We start from the raw sequence: 19,264 nt of genomic DNA, 5'->3' as shown, positions 1-19,264 counted from the left end.
TAATTTTTTTAATTTAATTTTGTTATTTACATTAATTAATATAAATTACAAAGTATAGGTGGTAACCAAATATAAAAATACTATTAAGAAATTTCTGAGATTTTCACAAAAGGAAACCATTGATAATGTAAATGCATTAACAAGTACACAAAATAAATAAAATAAAATAGAATAGAATAAAATTACATTTTGACATGGTGTTCTTGGTTACCATTTAATTTTAAATTAAACACACTTAATTTTCTAAAAGTACAGAGTTACAAATGACAAAATTAGTCATTTAAAAAATGTTTATTTTATATACATCTGAATACTTTTGATTCCCAGTTAATAATCAATGATGTAAACTTGTTGTCCATCTTCAAAAACCCATTTTACTCTGTTTTAAGAGATGGAAATGAATTTGAAACCTGAGTTATAGTTATGCCAGAAGCATTATTAACTGTGATTACTTTATCAGAAATATTTTTGCCATCTATTTTATTTCTAAATAACTTTAAGTTTTCTGCATCTTGCTTAGTCTCTTTTGAAGAATTTGCTATTTTTAATCTGAGATTATCAGACTTTAGATTACCAGGTAATGTTGTATTAGAATTAGATATACTAGAAGAAACAGAAGACTCACTGCTATCATAGCTGGGACGAAAAAAATAGGCCTGAAATAACAGAAAATAATAACATTACATCAGTATGGATAGAAATGCATATAAAGGTAACAATACTTTTCAATCAAGAAGTTTCCAGGACTTCCAACAATTAACCATTTTCATTATGAGGATTCTTTTACGATCATGGCATGCTCAACTTACAATCACAATAACTTAAAACTATAAAATAGCTAATACTAATTTGGATTTTCAAAATTATGAACAGTATTAGCAGAGGCATATGATGCAAGAAAGCAAGCTTATTTAGCATCAGTCAAAAAAGAAAAAAAAAAAAACCTCTCATTTTACCCATCCATTCACTCCAAAAGTTCTAGTTCAGCCTTGAATTTATTTAAGCTGTCACAACAGATGGAAGTTTGTTCCAGCAATCAACCACCGGCTGGCTAAAAGCAAATTTCTGCACATCTATTCTACAACCATCTTTCCTCAATTTGAATTTATGCCCCCTCATTCATGAAATGAACAAAACCTCACCACTCAGTTACAGCCCAATAATAACTCTTGTCAATCAAGATGGGAGGACACTTAAAGAAGGTGATATACCTGAACGCCAAAGGACTTCTGCACTAACGAAGAACCCAACACGGAATCACAAAGAAATCTATGAAGAACCAATTGATAAAAGTAATGTTGCGAGTGAAATCCCCCAGCTCTTTCTGCAGCAGGTCTAACATGCTCACCTTGCCAAATTGATACACCAAAACAAGCCTTGAATGGATCCACGATGACATCTACTAGTCATCCCAATTATATTATTAAAAATTATCAGGAAATCCATTCGGAAGCTCATCATCATACTGCCTCTGGCCCCAACTCCTGGGGTGCGGTTGTTGCTAGATCATCCTCTCACATATCCAGAGGGAACACAGCTAAGGAGAATTACAAAACCCAAGAGGCAAGGACAGTATTGTAGAAATGAATAAACAAGAGACCCAGATGATCACACATAACTGGACAGCCCCAGATACTTGGTTCCAGTCTAGCAGGAAAGCAGCACATGTCGACCAACAACTTACTTGCAGAAGGCTGTTCATTTCAGGATTGGCTCCACACACAACCTCAGAGCAGTTTAAAAATGGCATAAAAGATAATCTGAACCTATCTGTTGATGTATACCAATTGATCAAAAAATGGCCTTCCCAATCATCTTTCAGATTAGATTGTGACATGACCCAATACAAAATCTTGATTCAGCCATCTGCCTGGCCTAGAGGGCTTCTCATCAGGCCCTATTTTCAATCCTCAGCCTTAAGGCTTCAACAGCACTGCCAAATACTGCATGGTTACATAAGGGTACAGGTAACCCTATAAGTTGACTCATTATGGATGGAAGACAATACACAATTCCTGTGAGGATATTTCAAAGAGACATCTCCAGAACAGACCACAGGGGCAGAAGGTACTAAGGAAGATTCCCAGACATAATACCTTGGCTATCTTCTATCGGAATGGCCGTAGCATCCGTAATAATCTCAAAACTGTAGAAGAGCTTTTACTCTCATACAATTATAATGTGCTTTGCAGAACATAAACTTGGCTTGACACCAATTAAGAGGATTTTCCATTTGCAGTTTCAGCTGGTTATAATGTGATTCTTTGCTCCTGACAGACACTGCCAATGTATGTGACTGCACTATTGGAAATGACTTAGATGACACAACTCTCCTTGAAATTGATCAGCAAACTGCATATGAAGAAGAGGAAAACAATTCTGAAGTGGATAACACTAAAGTGGCACCAAAAGAATTTAACAGAAGAATCGGAGAAAGTTCTTCGGGGAGGTTGACATGGCTTGTGAGGTGATTTTGAATGGAGATCCGAATGTTGATCGTAGCATCAAGATAAGGCAAATTTTACAAGATGGGATTCGATGCTACAAAGACTTGTACGCTGAGAAAAAGAAGAGACGACTTCAGACTTCATTATTGAAATGCAAAAATAAACAAAGCTTTTTTCTCATCTTTCATGGTGTTACTGTTTCATTAATAAAATATAGACTGTTTCTCTGGTACACATTCAATTAAAACCCATTATAATTATACCTCAATCAGCACAGTTTCACATAACAGTTTCGGTACCAATTATCAGTGCAATGCGGGGTATTGCTGTACTTGTAGTCAGATGCAGGTGTAGTAAAGGCTTGGGTTATAGGATCAGTAGCAGTTTTGGCAGATAGGTCGGCCTGATCATTTCCAGAAATTCCAGCGTGACCAGGGATCCAATATAACAGAACTTGTTTGTTGCTTCTTCTGATTTAACTTAGAATATTCCAGATCTATCTAAGTAGGGGGTTATCATTCTTTGGATTCTGTTGTATAGTTTGGATAGCACTAATGGAGTCTGTATATATAACACTGTGCAATATGGTTTTTGAGAGTGCATAACTTAAGGCTATGTGGATAGCACAAAGTTCTGCAGTATAGCTGCTACATTCAGTAGGGAGTTTCTTGGATATAGTTTTACGTTGGGAAATATTACTGCTGCGCCAACATGATTGTCAGTTTTAGACCCATCTCTGTAGATTGGACATACTATATATGTCCACCTTGGACATATATAGTATGTCCAAGGTGGGACTGTATGAGAGGCAGTGGGCTGTATCTTATTAAGGTCACTGTATGAGAGGCAGTGGGCTGTATCTTACTAAGGTCAATTTGCCAGTCTGCCTGCAGTGAGCAAAGACGTATCCCAGTTGGTGGATTTATTGATGGAGATGCTCAGTACAGATTTTCCCATTTAGGAAAGAAAAGTCTATTCCAAGTGGGATGTCCTTTGAGTTTTGCTGCATAGTGTAATAAAAGCATTCGTCTGCGTAGCTGCAGTGAGGTTTCACGTGTTTCAGCATATAGATCTGGACTGGTGATGTACAGTACAACCCCATGCAAGACAAAGAGCATTGTGGTGTACAGAATCAAGCCAATACAAAGTGCTTGGTTTAGCAAAGCTATAAACTACAGAACCACAGTCTAGACATGACTGTATTAATGCATGGCGCATTAATACGGTCATGTACAGACTATAGTTCTGAATACGGTCAAGCAAAAACCGCTGTTTTGGGCTCATTTAGCTATTTTGTTGATGGAACATTGCAGCTGTCTTTCTACGATTCACATATTAGGCGAATGGTAGGAGATACTGAAGTCATCGGTGTACAGGGTAGTGGATACTGTTTATGGCAGGTCCTGTGTTATTGAATTCATTTTTATATTAAAGAGGGTAGCACTTAGCACTGATCCTTGTGGCACCCCTTCTTCCTGTGTGAACTTTGAAGATAAGTGGTTGTGAAATAAAACTTGAAATGAGCAGTGGTGTAGGAAGTTTCTGATAAATTGTGGTAAGTATCCGCGTAATCCCAGATTGTATAGATTTCGCATTATACCATATCTCCAAGCAGTGTCAAACACATTTTCAATGTCAAAGAGGACCATGGCAAGATGTTCTTTCAGCATGAAGGCATTACGGATGTTTATTTCTATCTTAATCAAAAAGTGAAGAGTGGATCTACCTTCACGGAAGGCACACTGCACTGGATTCATAAGGTTATTTCAAGCTAGAAACCAGGCATTGATAATTTTTTTCATGATCTTGCATATACAGCTGGTGAGCGCAACAGGTCGATAATGCTACGGATTTGTAGGATCTTTTTCTTGTTTTGGAAATGTCAAAACATAAGCATGCGTCATTTGCCAGGGAAATTGTTTTCTTTGAATATTCTGTTGTAGAGCAGTAACAGTGTCTTGATGGCTGGTTCAGTAAGTTTTGCTATCATGATGTAATGTATTCCTTCTTTGTGAGAATTCACCTTACATTGATGATGACTCCTCTTAATTCTTGTTTGAGTACTTCATCTGACAAATTGATGAAGTCCCACTCAGTGATAACACCTCTTGACATGTTCAAGGAAATGTGTGGTGAAACGGTGACTGAAATTCCACTAAAAGATTTTAGTTTTTGTAGTTGTTCAGACTGTTGGGCAGTGACAACTTCAACCGGTAGGTTTCCTGATCTTAATTGATGAACTGTCTTGGGAGTACCTATTATGCTTTCGAGGCATTTTTACACTAAGAATGGGGGGAGTTTTCTAACTGGTCGTTCTTGAGTTGAATGAATAATCAGGAAAGTTGGAGTTCGGATTCTGCTTATGTCAGTCTTTTGACGTTTTGCTAAGACAGAAGCAGACTCCTCTTGTTGCCTTGTCAGGGTTTCTTCTGTGCACCCAGTGTTTTTCTGGATTTTAGGAACTTCTTGATCCATTTTGCTCTGAAAGGGAGACCTTTTCCCCTCCAGGTTACTGGCCCCACCACATGGAGGCAGGAGCAGTGCCACCTTTGTGACCAAGCGGTAGTGGGTTAGTAGTAATATGCAAATAAAAGGAAAAAAAGAAAGAAGGTTGATTTTCCTCCTGATCAAGTAAAGTGATTTCTTTACTGAGGATTATTTAATTGATTGTTAGTGTAATGCTAAATAAAGAAGACTGTTTTATTTATTCAAGAGAGTGCAAATTCACTGGCAAAGACACTTGATCACAAAATCACTTGGCACCCGGGCCAAATTGTTTTGTGTGAAGAAAATGAGTGAATTCTTGTGTTTAAAAAGGCAAGCAACACTGTATATTTGTATAAAAATATACATATAGTTCTTGACATTACGAGTTAATTTGTTCCTAGTGCACGCGTGTAAAATGAAAACCCGTAAAGCAAGAATTCATTTCACATAGACGTAATATTAAAAACAGGGGTTATGTTCTCAACAATGAAATTTGACCATAGTACTGTTAAATAAAGGTCAACAAAACAATAGTTCATGCATAAACAATGATTTATTCATCCAAAGAAATGAAAACATAGCCTTTAAAATCAAGCAAATTATAATAATAAAGAAATTATTTATATCATACAGACATTAAAGAATGTTTATTCTTTATTATCATCATCAGTCGATGATGACGAAGAATGAGATCACATTTGCTTATGATCTCATTTTGTTTCCAATGTCATTCCTCTTTGCTGTTTCCTTTTATTAATATCATTCTCTGTAGTATTACTTCATTTTGGCATATTGTATGTATTAATAAGCGAGATAAATTTGAAATAAGATAAGACAGTGAAAGTGAAGAGCAACACAACCACTCTGTAATGTCAGTGTGGTAACTGCTTTATGTTATGAGTCAGTGAGACGCTCTCATCTGCCTGAATAAACAAACAAATGCACAGCAATTATACAATACTAGAGTAGTACTGTAGTATTGTATAGCTACATTTGTGGCTTGAAATGCTATATTTATGAATGTTTAGCATTTATTTATTGCAATTAATGTTCATATTTTCGATTATGCTGATCTTGAAAAAAAGAACTCGTAAACCCAGGAAATCATAAAACGAAAACTCTAAAGTGGGAACTGCCTGATATGTAATATTGTAACATATCTTTAAATGAGACATTTTCTTTTTAGGTGATATCTATCTTCTTTTTTTTTTTTTTTGTTATTTGATTTTTAGGAGTATTAGCAACTAAGGCTGTATTGCTCCAGGGATATGCAGTGGTCATTCCCTGACCTTTCCGCATCCTCCGTATTTGGTGGACACTGGCTCGAACCCCGGTCTAATAAAGAAGCGTGTGCTACGCACTGCTGCTCCTGCCCACCTGGCTACGGAGGCGCCATGTGATATCTATCGAGAAATAAACTATTCCAACACTTTAAACACCACTATAAATAATTTTAATAAATAAGCATCATGTTACGAATATGCATGTGAATGAACGAGAAACTGATAAAGAGTTTGTAATGTGATACTCATTTATTAAAATCATTTATTGTGGTATTCAAAGTATTAGAATAGTTTATTTCTTGATATATGCAATAAATTGTAAATATGTTGATATTAATTCATGTATTTCTAAGTGTACGTGCCTTTAATTTGAGTTTGGGATTTTAAATCTACTGTAGAATTAAACTTAAAATTTTAGGCATTTTCTAAGTGCTTCAAAGTTCAGCTTATATGCTGGAATATACAGTAAATCATAAACTGTAACCTTTTTTGCATGTGTTTATAGACTCATTTCTATCAAAAATTAAGATGTGGCTAAATATTTAAGAATACTTACCACAAAGCCAACTGCCAACAGTGTGTGAAACAAAAGCACAAGCACTAGTATTATAATGGCAACCTGAAAATTCATGAAATATTTAATTCTATTGTACAGAGAATTAAATGCGATGATAAATAATTATAACCAGTTTTAAATTACAAAATATACTGGTTTTAAAAATTAAATGAATAATATATCTTTGCATTAAATTAGGGATGGCAAAACACTTAGTTAAAATTTTATTTGCTAAATGGAATTATATAAGATATATATATTCAAAAAGTTACTGGAAATATATCAAAATAAATCTCTCAGAGACTGCGGAGTTAAAAACATGACACCGCATTTAATACACATATCTAGAAGTAATATGCTAGTTCTGATATGTTTAGAAGTTGATAAATGGCTGGAATTTGCCATCTCCATTCATATGCACAAGGTAAAACATTGTATTTTCAACAAAGGCAACAGTACCTTGCATGCTATTAAGCAAAGTTTCCACCAGAAATATTTACACTGTCACACCAAGGTGCGTGGTGTGAATTCAACAAAATATAGCTAATTGTGTCAAAAATTCTGCATGGGTACAAGTAAAAGCAAAGCGATGAGTGTATTTTAACAAAGTGTCATACCAAAATCCTTAACTTTGATGAAGGAACTTTGATGATTATCATTTGATGATGATAATCAGAAGAAACAGGCTGGAGAAATGATTCAAAAGGATTGGCTTTTGCTCTGTGACAATTTATTTGCAGAAACATCCATTTTTATTAGTGCATGAAACAGGGAAAAACATTATGTTGAAAAATTTATACTTCACACTAATCAGAAATTGTAAGTTTTACTGCAAACTAAAATACACGAATTAAATAAAACTGGTAAACACAGATGTATTTACAATAATTATGAAATGACGGTTAAAATATGACTAAAATGGAAGTTAAAATAATAATAAAATATAATAGTAATAAAAGCACTAAAAACTGTAGCTTTCGGAGACGACAGACTCCTTTCTCAACAGTGTACTTCTGTTGTATGACAACGTCCTTAAATAGCAGGCTCACGGCACTTGTCACATGGTTCCACAGGAATATGATTGGAATTTCCCACCTGCGTACTGGAACTGGCTCAGGAGCACGCCAATAAAAACCGATCATCTCGTTCAAGAACGACGGCTTCAAGGAGGGGATGCATACGGACACCCCTATCCCTGTTGATAGTGTTACTGCTAGCCACCCCGATGCGCAGGCTCTCAAGCCATTTATGGTCCCAGAACCCACGAATCCGGTCAGTGATGACCGCAGCTTCAGGGGAGATCTGGTGCTGCTTCTCCCAAAAATGCTCCGTCACAGCAGACTTTGCATAATTTGGCATTCTTATAGCACTCATGTGCTCACCCAGACGTTCTTTGAGTCGTCGCCCCGTCTCACCAACATAACAAAGCATTTATAAGCAGAGGCAAATTAACAAATTTAATAGGTTATTGGAAGAGGCAGCGATTATGCATAATGACAATGATAGTGCCAATTTTATTTGTAACCTGAGTAGTAAGCGGCTTTCTAAGGAACGGGGGGGGGGGTACTAAGCTTAGGTACTAGGTTTGCTTTGATGCCTAGTAAACCACCTATTGCTGAAATAGCCATGGGCATTGAGAGAGCCATTAGCAAGTTGTAGGAGACCCAGGCTAACGAAATAGGTATCAGGACTTCGGCTATCTTGAGTCATGCCAGGGTGGCCCCCTTGAACCTTAGTGTTAACCATAGATGTGCCTTACACGAATTCAGACAGGATGATAAAATCGTAGTCTTACCTGCGGATAAAGGGAGATCCACAGTTATTTTGGATAAAGAGGAGTATTGTAAAAAAGCCTCAAAACTTCTACAGGACACCACCACATATAAAGTTACTCAGAGAAATCCATTAGTCAGTTTGGAGCGGCAGGTGAATAGTATTATTCAGCGCTGGCATAAGTTAGGTAGGATAACTAGGGAGGTTTTTTGGTCCCTACATGCTGCAGGTTGCCGTTTACCCAGGTTTTATGGACTTCTGAAGATACACAAAGTGGGTATCCCGCTTAGACCAATCGTATCATTCATAGGTAGTCCTACCTATGCTTTATCAGGATACCTTGCCAGACTAATTGCACCTATAGTGGGATGTTCTAGTTTTGTCATTAAAGATAGTAAGGACTTTGTAGGTTTTATAAAAGAACAGTTTATAAGTGAAAATGAGATTATGATTTCTTTTGATGTTAGTTCCCTGTTCACATGTATTCCTATTAGGTTTGGAGTTCAATGTGTTAGAAGGGCTTTGGAAAAGGATGCAGTTTTAAATACCAGGTCATTGTTAAGTATTAATGATATTTGTGAAGGTGTGGAGTTATGCCTGTACAGTACCACCTTGGTCTTTCAAGACGTTATGTATAGGCAGGTTCATGGCACGGCCATGGATTTCCCCATTAGCGCTATTGTGGCTAATTTAGCCATGGAAGAATTGGAAGTTAGAATCTTTGACGGTTTGGAATTTCCCATACATAAATGGAAAAGATACGTGAATGATACTTTTACCATCATACAGAAGGGGAAGGAAGATCAAATACTTAATGTGCTTAATAGCTTCTCCCCTTTCATTCAATTTACCTCGGAGGTGGAGGCAGAGGGATCCCTCCCATTTCTTGATGTGTTGGTGATCAGAGAAGGTTGTAGGCTTAAGACTAATGTTTTCAGGAAACCCATGTGCCGGGGACAATATACCCATTATAGCTCGGCACAAAGCAGCCAACACAAGAACAGTGTAGTTAAGGCCCTAATAGATAGGGTTGGGTCCCACTGCAGTACCCCCCGAGGCTAAAGAGAGAGAAATTATTAGTCACAGCAGACCTCAAGAAATGTGGCTATCCCCAGAGGATTTTGGATAAATTCATTAGAGGGGTAGAGTCCACGTGTAGTGAGTCGCCAGCCCCTGTGATCACTGCATACATTCCTTACTATCTGGGCCTTACTGAACGCATCGCACGTACAGTCCGTGGGTGCCAGATACACTGTGTGCAGCTTCTGGGACGGAGGTTGCACACAGTGATATCACAAGTTAAAGACCCCATATCAAAAGAAGTTAGCAGTGGGATGGTATATGAAATTAAGTGGCCAGATTGTGTGGTTTGTTATGTTGGTGAGATGGGGCGAAGACTCAAAGAACGTCTGGGTGAGCACATGAATGCTATAAGAACAGCAAATTATGGGAAGTCTGCTGTGGCGGAGCATTTTTGGGAGAAGCAGCAGCGGTCATCACTGACCAGGCTCATAGGTTCTGGGACTGTAAATGGCTTGAGAGCCTGCGCATCAGGGGTGGCTAGTGATAACACCATCAACAGGGATAAGGGTGTTCGTATGCATCCCCTCCTTGAAGCCATCATTCTTGAACGAGATGATCAGTTTTTATTGGCGTGCTCCCGAGCCATTTCCGGTTCCAGTATGCAGGTGGAAAATTCCAATCATATTCCTGTGGAAACATGTGACAAGTGCCGTGAGCCTGCTATTTAGGGATGTTGTCGTACAACAGAAGCACACTGTTGAGAAAGGAGTCTGTCGTCTCCGAAAGCTACAGTTTTTAGTGCTTTTATTACTATTATATTTTATTATTATTTTAACTTCCATTTTAGTCATATTTTAACCGTCATTTCATTTTATTTTAACCATCATTTCATATTTATTGAAAATACATTGTTTTTACCAGTTTTATTTAATTCATGTATTTTAGTTTGCAGTAAAACTTACAATTTCTGGTTGGAGTATAAATTTTTCAACATGAATTATAAATTGAAGTATAAATTTTTCAACATGAATTTTCCCAACCTCGTAGGCCTGTTTGGAGACAAAACATTATTAGACTATTAACAGCTGTTTGTTTGGGGATTTATTAGGTGCATTGGCATATATGACCATAGTGTGCCATATGTGTGTAGTTAGTTATATGCTTTTTGTTCTCGGATAGAGTTAGTTGCAAAACTAGCACTAGTAGATTAATTTTTAACTAGTTAAAGGAGGTAGTATACATTAATCATTTTGAGAAATGCAAAAATTCTTGAGACCTTTCTTTTATTATTCCAAAGTGAAGTGTAAGAGTTTTCTGGTGTTCTCTTGTATACATTGTGCATTTGACAAGGATATGTTTTACTGAAAGCACAATAAGGTATAAGGTATGTTTGTGTCAAACAGCACCTGGGATTTCTCCCAACTCCGCATGTGTTTCGCTGTATCAAGAATGTATTCTGTCAAGCCAGACTTGAAAGTGTGTGTGGGCTGTGTCTGGGCAGTGTTTGTAGTCTTAGAGATTTAGACGAAACCGGCGGAATTTAGACGTTGATTAGAATTTGGCGACATTGTTAAGGTGTACCTTGGTCGATCTAGTGAGAGAGGGGGCAGACTGAAGACTGGGGGGAGAACAGACAGAAGAATAGGGATGATAGATTAGGCATCCCCAAAGAGGTCAGTGGAGATAAGCCCACCAGGCGAAGTATGGGGGGTAGGCAGGGAGGAGAGGAGATAGAGATCCATCCCCCCCCGCCGCCTGGGGATGGGGTTTTAAAGGGAACCAGGTTAGAGTACCCAGTTCAGATCGCCAATGGCGTGTTGGCAGCAAAGCCGCAGAATGTCTTCGTCAGTGTCATATCCAAGCAGTGTTGAATCTGGCATGAAGGTCAAGCTGCCCATCCCGCTCTGGGGGTGGGATATGTTAGCTAGCAGTGGGGAACCCACCAGGTGAGGGGATGGGAGAGAGACATTTATTTCATTCATAATCTGCATTCTTTTTTTTTTTTTTTTATTATTATATATATATATATATTTATTTATTATTATCTTTTTCCCACCACTCAACTCATTCATCTTTTTCTCACACACCAGGAGGGGATGCAATGTTATGTAGTGTAAATTTAAATACTAATTAAAACGAGTTAGTGTGTACTTAACTGTAGCATTTATGGTTTGTGTTTTTTTTTTCTTTCTCTCACACGGTTACACTTTTATTCATTCTTCTAGATCTCATCTCATTTATTTGACTCTTACTTTCTGCACAGTGTTACAGTGATGACACTGATAGGGTATCTCCCCTCTTAAAAGATAACCATGAGTGATATTTGTGTGACCTATTCGCAGACGAGCCAATATTACCTCTGTTGTTGGATTGAACTGAAGTTCAATCCAACAACAGAGCCAAACCTTGAGCGATGGCCTTCCTGAACGGAAGGCCATCGCTCAAGGTTTGGCTAAAAGTATACTCTGCGAGTCTGAATATATTATGCTCTTTTTGATGGAAAGATGGAGAATATTTTCTAGGGCAAGCTTGACGGCGAATAACTCAGCTGTATAACTGCTGCAGCATCTACTCCACTATCAGACTTTGATCCATCAGTATATACAGTCGATTCCGGTTAATTGGGACACATCGGGACTAGTGCATTTTGGCCCGATTAAGCGGCTGTCCCAATTATCCGAAGTTTCATGTAAAAAAAAGAGTTAAAAATACAATGGACCCCCGCTTTACAATTGGTTCACTATACAACCAAATCACGTTACGATGGGGTCCCCTAAGTAAAGTACCGTTCACTATACGATGTGTAGTAAGCGCTGTTCGTTGTGATCACGTTTGTGAATTGAATTTTAGTTTTATTAAACAGCGATTCTAATTAGCGAAAATAGGAGGAATATTATCCACAGGCTATAAAAGTAAAGATATATTAAGTACAAATTTACCGTTTATTACCTTACCAATTAAAAAATTAAATGATACGTGAAAATTGGAATTAATATGTACTGTAATATGTACATACTAACTAGTTGACATTTCTGTTCACTGACATTTGTGGGTGGGGGTTAAAATTCAAAACAGTAAAAAGATAAGCAATCAATAACAAAGCGCACACAAATTGCAAGTAACATGATACGCGCAAGTGAGAATGGAATAACAAGTTACGAATCTTTAAAAACAGGAATGAAGAGAAGATTATGAAAATTAATTTTTTTATATGATTGAAGATTTCATGGAAGTGTAAACACATTTTACCATAATAACCCACAGAATTCCAGCTGTCGGTATTATCGCAAATTCAATAAGATCGAGTTTACTGTCCGTTTATGATAGATTGCGCTAACAGAAAAGTCCAATAAACAGGTTTTTTTTTTTTTTTTTTTTTTATGTGAACCCCAAACACGAGAGGTATTAGAACCTACAGTACTTAGTACCGTGCTTGGGTTGGAGGTTGAGAAGATGAAAGAAGATATTTGTTGACACTGGACTTGAACATCTGTAGATCGTAATTTTCAGGAAATACATATGAAGGAAGGTTGTTCCAGAAAACGGCAGTTGAATGAATAAATGAGGAAGACGAAAAGTTGGTTCTGTGGGTTTGAAGTTGGACAGTATATGGATGATGGCTGGTGGCGGCACGTGTTCGGACTGTTTTGAAAGAGAGAGCAGGAATTATAGAAGGCAATTCAGAAGAACAGTGGCCATGGAAGTATCTGTAGAAGAGGCATGCAGCAGAAACAGTACGTCTACGAGAAAGCGAGTGGAGAGACTCTGTTAGAGATGAATCCCCGCCATGGAATATTGTTCCCACCACCCCAGATGTGGGAACAATATTCCATGGCGGGGCGGATTTGCGATTTATACAGAGTGAGCAGCTGTTTGGAAGAAAAGTAATGCCGAGAGCGAAAGAGAAAACCAAGTTTTTTAGATGCAGAGGAAGCAATATTTGTAAGGTGCTTGTGCCAAGAGAGATTAGAAGTCAGGGTAATCCCCAAAAGAGATATATCGTCTTGCCTAGAAATCGGAGTGTCACCAAAGATAAGCATAAGAGCAGAAGAATCCTTTTAGCAAGATATAAGACACGATTGAGTTTTAGAAGGGTTGAAATCAACTAGGTTGTCTTTGCCCCACAGGAGAATTACCTGAAGATTGGCATTTAAGGAATTGGTAGCAGATTTTCGAGAAGTTGAAGCTGATTGAGCAGGACAAGGTTTCTCAAAATGGAAAGTGGAATGCAATGTGCTATCATCGGCAAAATTATGGATAGGATTTCCAGTTAATGGAAGAAGGTCATTAATGTACAAGATGAAAAGACTGGGAGAAAGAACTGAACCTTGGGGGACACCGGCATTAGTGGACAAGTTAGAAGACAGAGAGCCATCTACCATCACCCTCACTGAGCGATCCGAGAGAAAACTGGATAACCAATTACTAAAAACAGTTGGCAAACCATAAGATGGAAGCTTGTTTAGAAGACCTTTATGCCAAACACGATCAAAAGCCTTTGAGATGTCAAGAGCAACTACTTGTGTTTCACCGAACCTTTCCATTGAATTAGTCCATAAATGGGCAACATAAGCCAGAATATCACCAGTGGATCGACACTGACAGAATCCATACTGGCGATCGTTGATCAGATGGAAGGTTTTGTAGTTTAAGAGTTGGCAGTTAATTGATTTCTCCATTACTTTAGAAAGAGTAGAAGTAATTGCAATGGGACGATAATTGGATGGGAGCGATTTGTCACCCTTTTTATGAACTGGCTGGATATGAGCAAATTTCCAAGCAGAAGGAAAAATACCTTTGGAATAAGAAAGTGAAAAAAGGCGGCAAAGAATAGAAGTAAGTTCAGGAGCACAGGTTTTGAGAACAAGTGGATAAATACCATCAGGACCTGGAGATTTCTTAGCATCAAGATTCATCAAAATTCTTCTGATATAAGACCACAGGAGGCATTGAATAGAGCGTGTTGGGAATGGTGGGAGGTGTTTTACCAAGATCATTAATACATGAGCTGGAAGAAAAATGGGATGCTAGCAGGTCAGCTTTATCCTTGGCTGAAGTGACAACAGAACCATCTGGTTTGGACAGAGGGTGTGAGCAGAGATGGGCAAAAGTTGTGGCCAATAGCTTTGACAAGAGACCAGAATGCTCAGCTACCATTAGGGCAAGAAGCAAGTTTTCTACTCTTAGCCTGTTCAAACTCTAGTTTGGACTGATTAATAACCGCTTTACAATTGTTGCGAGCTTTGGTGTAGGCAGAAAATGAAACTGAAGAATTAGAAACAAGCCAATTACAATATGCAACATTCTTCTCTTGAACAGCCTTAGCACATTTATTGGAAAACCAAGGTTTAGATAAAGGACGAGATTTTAAAGTGGAGTGTGGGATAAAGGATTCTATTCCTGCAAGAATAATTTCACTGACACAATCTGAACAAACGTTGACATCAGAAGTTTTGAAACAGTAATCCGACCAAGGAAAAGAAGTCTCGCAGGTCATCGCATTTTGCATTCTTGTAATGCCAAACAACACGAGGTTGGGAATAGCCATGAGATAAATTTTCCACTGGAGAAGAGACAATCACCAAGTTGTGATCTGAAGTGCCTAAAGGACCTCTCACTTCAACCGTGTACTTGGGTTGTTTGTGAGAAAAAGATCAAGCGTATTGGCTGTATGAGTAGGATTGTCCGGTATTCTTGTAGGTAAATGAACAATCTGTGCTAGGTCATTAGTAATTGCAAAAGCCTCAGCATCTCGGCCTGCTCGGTCGGTGTGACTAGAAAACGGAAGCTGGCTGGAGTTGTGAACATTAAAATCAACAAGGAAAATTACCTCACTGTTAGGAAAGTTGGACTGGAGAAAGTCAAATTGCAAAGAGAGGAAGTCAAAGAGCTCCAAGTGATTGGTGGAGTTGGGAGAACGGTAGAGACAACAGATGAATTTGACATAATGAGGTAGAGAGATTTTAAGCCAGAGAAGATCAAAGAGAGGAGATTCCAAATTTCCAAGTCTCTGACAGGGAATATCAGAACAGACATATGCACAAGTATCACCTTTGAGGCGAAAGGAATCATACAGCGAATAATTTGGGCATCTGATATGAGCAGAAGCTAAATCAACGGATAACTGAGATTCTGTCAGAAAAAGTACATGGGGTTTGGCAGACTGCAAGTGGAAATGGACATCATTGAGATTAGAATTGAGACCACATATATTTGTGAAATGAATTAGGAAGTCCTTGGGAGGTTTAGATCTTTTCGCAGATAAGCTCGCTCTGTTATTTTGACAATTCATGGTGTATTCAATAGTAAGAAAAAGTGCGTGGGACATGCTGTATGAAGTAATGAAATTTTTGGATATGGCATACACGTGGTAAGAATATACCCAGATCCTTGACATAACGTGGCCTCGACAATGCTCCCCGCATACACACTACTCGGACTCCCTCCAGTCACTATCTGGCAGAGTAGAGGTAGCAAGATTATACACTAGCTGATCAGGAAGCCTCCTAGAGAGTTACCAATAGGTTCGGTCCAGTGTACTAACTAGCGGCCGGTCTGCGAACACCGTTTTAGAGCTGGACCCTCGAAATATAAGGAATATTGGATCTTGCCACGACGTTCATCATAACCTCAAAAGTCACCAATCATACTGCATAATGGAAGAGATAGGGAAGGGTTGACCGGAACTTAGCTCTAGAGACTAAACATGGGTTCCACCACTTCAAGCCTCCAATAAGCAAAGTGGTGGTATTTCACCGGTTGATGAGAGTCATCTACCACCTAGTACTGCCTGGTAACATAAAGGGGCGGTGTTCCTCCATGTGATGTGAGCGCCACACCTCGACCCCTGCTTATGTCAGTTCACACCTGGGTGGTCACCCACCATGTACTTGTGCATGGAGGTTATACCCAGGATTACTAACAGTCCCACCATCGTGAAGTTGCAAGCAGAGGATTTGGCTGTCACAGACCATCTGGATTTCGCCGAAATTGGGTCCACTTGACTTGAGTGCCACCCAATATCAGTTCCATCAGCGTTTTAGACTCCCAGATAGCAAGTACAGCTTGTCTGGAATATCTGAGAGAATGTCTGTGACAACCTCAAGGACCTGACTCAAGGACTGCTAATTGTTTTTATTGTTTTATTGTTGTGACCTCTAGAAATCGGAATGAACCACGTGGTACGGTCGGAGACAATCGTAGGGTGATCTCCAGTGCTGTGGTCTCCTGCCCCGATTAAACGGCATGTTGTCCTATTAAGCGAAGTAAACCCTGGCTATTTTCTCGATTGGGTTCTGGTTTTTAAGATTTTCCCCAAATAAACGACTGCCCCGATTAACTGGTGGCCCAAATAACCGGAATCCACTATTTTTTTTGAAAAAAGAGGATAATTCTCTGTGTGAGCAGTATGGAGTTGTATATTGATATTTGCAAGGGAATGCTTTCCCCATTTTAGGAAGTAATTGTTGCAGGATAGTTTAATATAGGACCATAGGGGAACTAAACAGTTTCAATCTTGGAGGACTTTTTCGAGGTGTATATTCCAAGTTTCTGATAGTGCCTGTAATTTGATACCAGTAGGCTGAACTGTGCTGGGTTTATTTCTATAGAATGTTTTAAACTGTGGATCACTAGGTATAGGCCAAATGGGATGGGTAGGCATGCTTCGAATTTTAGCTGCATAATTCAGAAGTAACACCTTTCTTCTGAGACAGAGCGGAACTTCATGGGCTTCAATAAAGGCTTTGTACTTGTGATGTTCTATATGTGCATATAGAAATCCTGAGGGCAAAATGTTGAATAAAAGCAAGGCATGTTAGCACACTCTCCCTGGCAGAGTCCTACACTGGGGCACCATAATCAGATGAGACCTAATTAGAGTTCTTTCCAATCGAAGCAGGGTATAGCGGTCTGCACCCCATGTTGTCGAAGAAAGAACTGAGTATATTCATTTTTTTTCTGGCAAGTAGTCTGCAAATATTTGACATGTTCTAAGAAATTAAGCTTATTATCAAAAATCAGACTGAGGCGAATACTTTTCATAACTGATATAGGATGATTCGTTAAGTGTGGCTCTGGGTCAGGATGCATCTTGTTTGTTACAAAAATGAATGACACTAGATTTCTGATGTGATAGTTGGTACCCATTCTGCATCATCCATAGTTCAATATTGTTAAGTGAGATTTGTAGTTGCCTTAAGATGAAGTTCATATTCTGTGAACTGCAGGAAACAGTCAGGTCATCGGCATAGAGATATGAATTTACAGGGTTGGGTATACACATCTGGTTATATTATTTATTCTTATCGGAAATAAGGTAGAACTGAGCGCTGTGGGACTCCTTCCTCTTGTATATAGATTTGCAAGAGGACTTGCCGATAGTGGACTTGAAAAGTTCTAAGCTGATGGAAGTTTTGCACAAAATATAGTTGTTGTTATTTGGTTTTTAGGAGCATTAACAACTAAGGCCATATTGCTCCGGTGCAGTGGTCATTCCCTGACCTTTCCGCATGTTCCGTATTTGGTGGTGACGGGCTCGAACCCCGGTCTAATCAAGAAGCGTGTGCTACGCACTGCTGCTGCTCCTTCCCACCTGGCTACGGAGGTGCCCACAAAATATGATAAGTGGCTTCTCAGGTCAAGGGAATGAAGATCTTTCAGGATGTCAAAATGCCAAGTGGTGTCAAAGGCTTTCTCTATGTCAAGGCATACCATAACAAGATGCTCGTTTCAGAAAAATGCATTCCTGATGTTTGTTTCAGCTTTGACCATGAGATCCAGAGATGATCGATATTTTCTGAAACCAAATTGTTTATCAGAGATTAGGTATTTGGAATCAAGATACCAAGTCAGTTGGGGGGGGGGTGTAATTTTTTCCAGGGTTTTACTCAAGCAGCTGGTAAGAGAAATAGGTCTATAGTTGAGGGATAGAGTGATCTTTCCCTGGTTTGGGAATTGCCAATACATAGGAGTGATAGGAGTGATGCCAGCATGTGAGGAATGAATGTTCAATGAAAATACGATTGCAGAAAGTCAAAAACAAGGATAATGATTTATTATCTAAGTGTTTAAGCATTATATAATACATTCCGTTCGGACAAGCAGCACTGTTCTTTGAGGTATATATAGCTCCTTGAAGTTCAAGCAGTAAGTGGCTAATTGTATGATAAACAAGATATGGTTTTGAAGTTCAATCGTGATAGGGCATTTGCAATTTCTGCAGGATTACACAGCTCCTGTCCATTCCAATTAAAAATTGGAGAGGATAAAGGAAGAAATTTGCCATTTAGTTGTTTTATTTTTCTCCGCATTATTCTAGAATCTGTATTTTTATTAACTGAATTTGTAAATCGGACCCAGGAGTCTCTTTTTGCTTTTTTCCTAATATGGTGAGCCTTGGCTCCGAGTTTTATAATTTATAAGATTATTGGTAGTAGGATGGTTGCAGAATATATTCCGAGCTCGGGTTTTTCCCCTTTTTGACACTCTTACGCTCCTCATTCCACCAATAATTTATGGATCTACAGGAGCCTGACTGTGACTGTGGGATGACAACAGACACAGCTGCTAGGATTTATTTAGTAATATGTCAATTTGACGAGATCCGATGATCTGATTATTAAAGGATACATGATAAGTGTACTTTACCCAATCAAGCCGTGGAAAATTTCCATTTCATTACGATTTTCTGAAGT

The 19,264-nt window shown here is 38.5% G+C and overlaps 1 protein-coding gene across 1 annotated transcript in view; it reads right to left on the bottom strand.

Moving 5' to 3' along the window:
- Nucleotides 1-374: 374 nt before the first annotated feature.
- Nucleotides 375-19,264, bottom strand: part of LOC150087063 (protein YIPF1) — a 111,140-nt gene continuing 92,250 nt past the window's right edge. The window contains exons 8-9 of the mRNA XM_090372362.1: nt 6,774-6,836; nt 375-656 (exon numbers count right to left, since the gene is read on the bottom strand). Coding sequence (XP_090228488.1) covers nt 375-656; nt 6,774-6,836 — 345 coding nt within the window. The remainder of the gene's footprint in view (nt 657-6,773; nt 6,837-19,264) is intronic.

Source organism: Mastigoproctus giganteus, chromosome 4 (genome assembly GCF_048544385.1).
Source record: "Mastigoproctus giganteus isolate SK-2022 chromosome 4, ASM4854438v1, whole genome shotgun sequence".
Taxonomy (NCBI): Eukaryota; Metazoa; Arthropoda; class Arachnida; order Uropygi; family Thelyphonidae; genus Mastigoproctus; species Mastigoproctus giganteus.
Note: the sequence above shows the minus strand (reverse complement) of the source record. Positions and strands in the feature narration are given on the sequence as shown.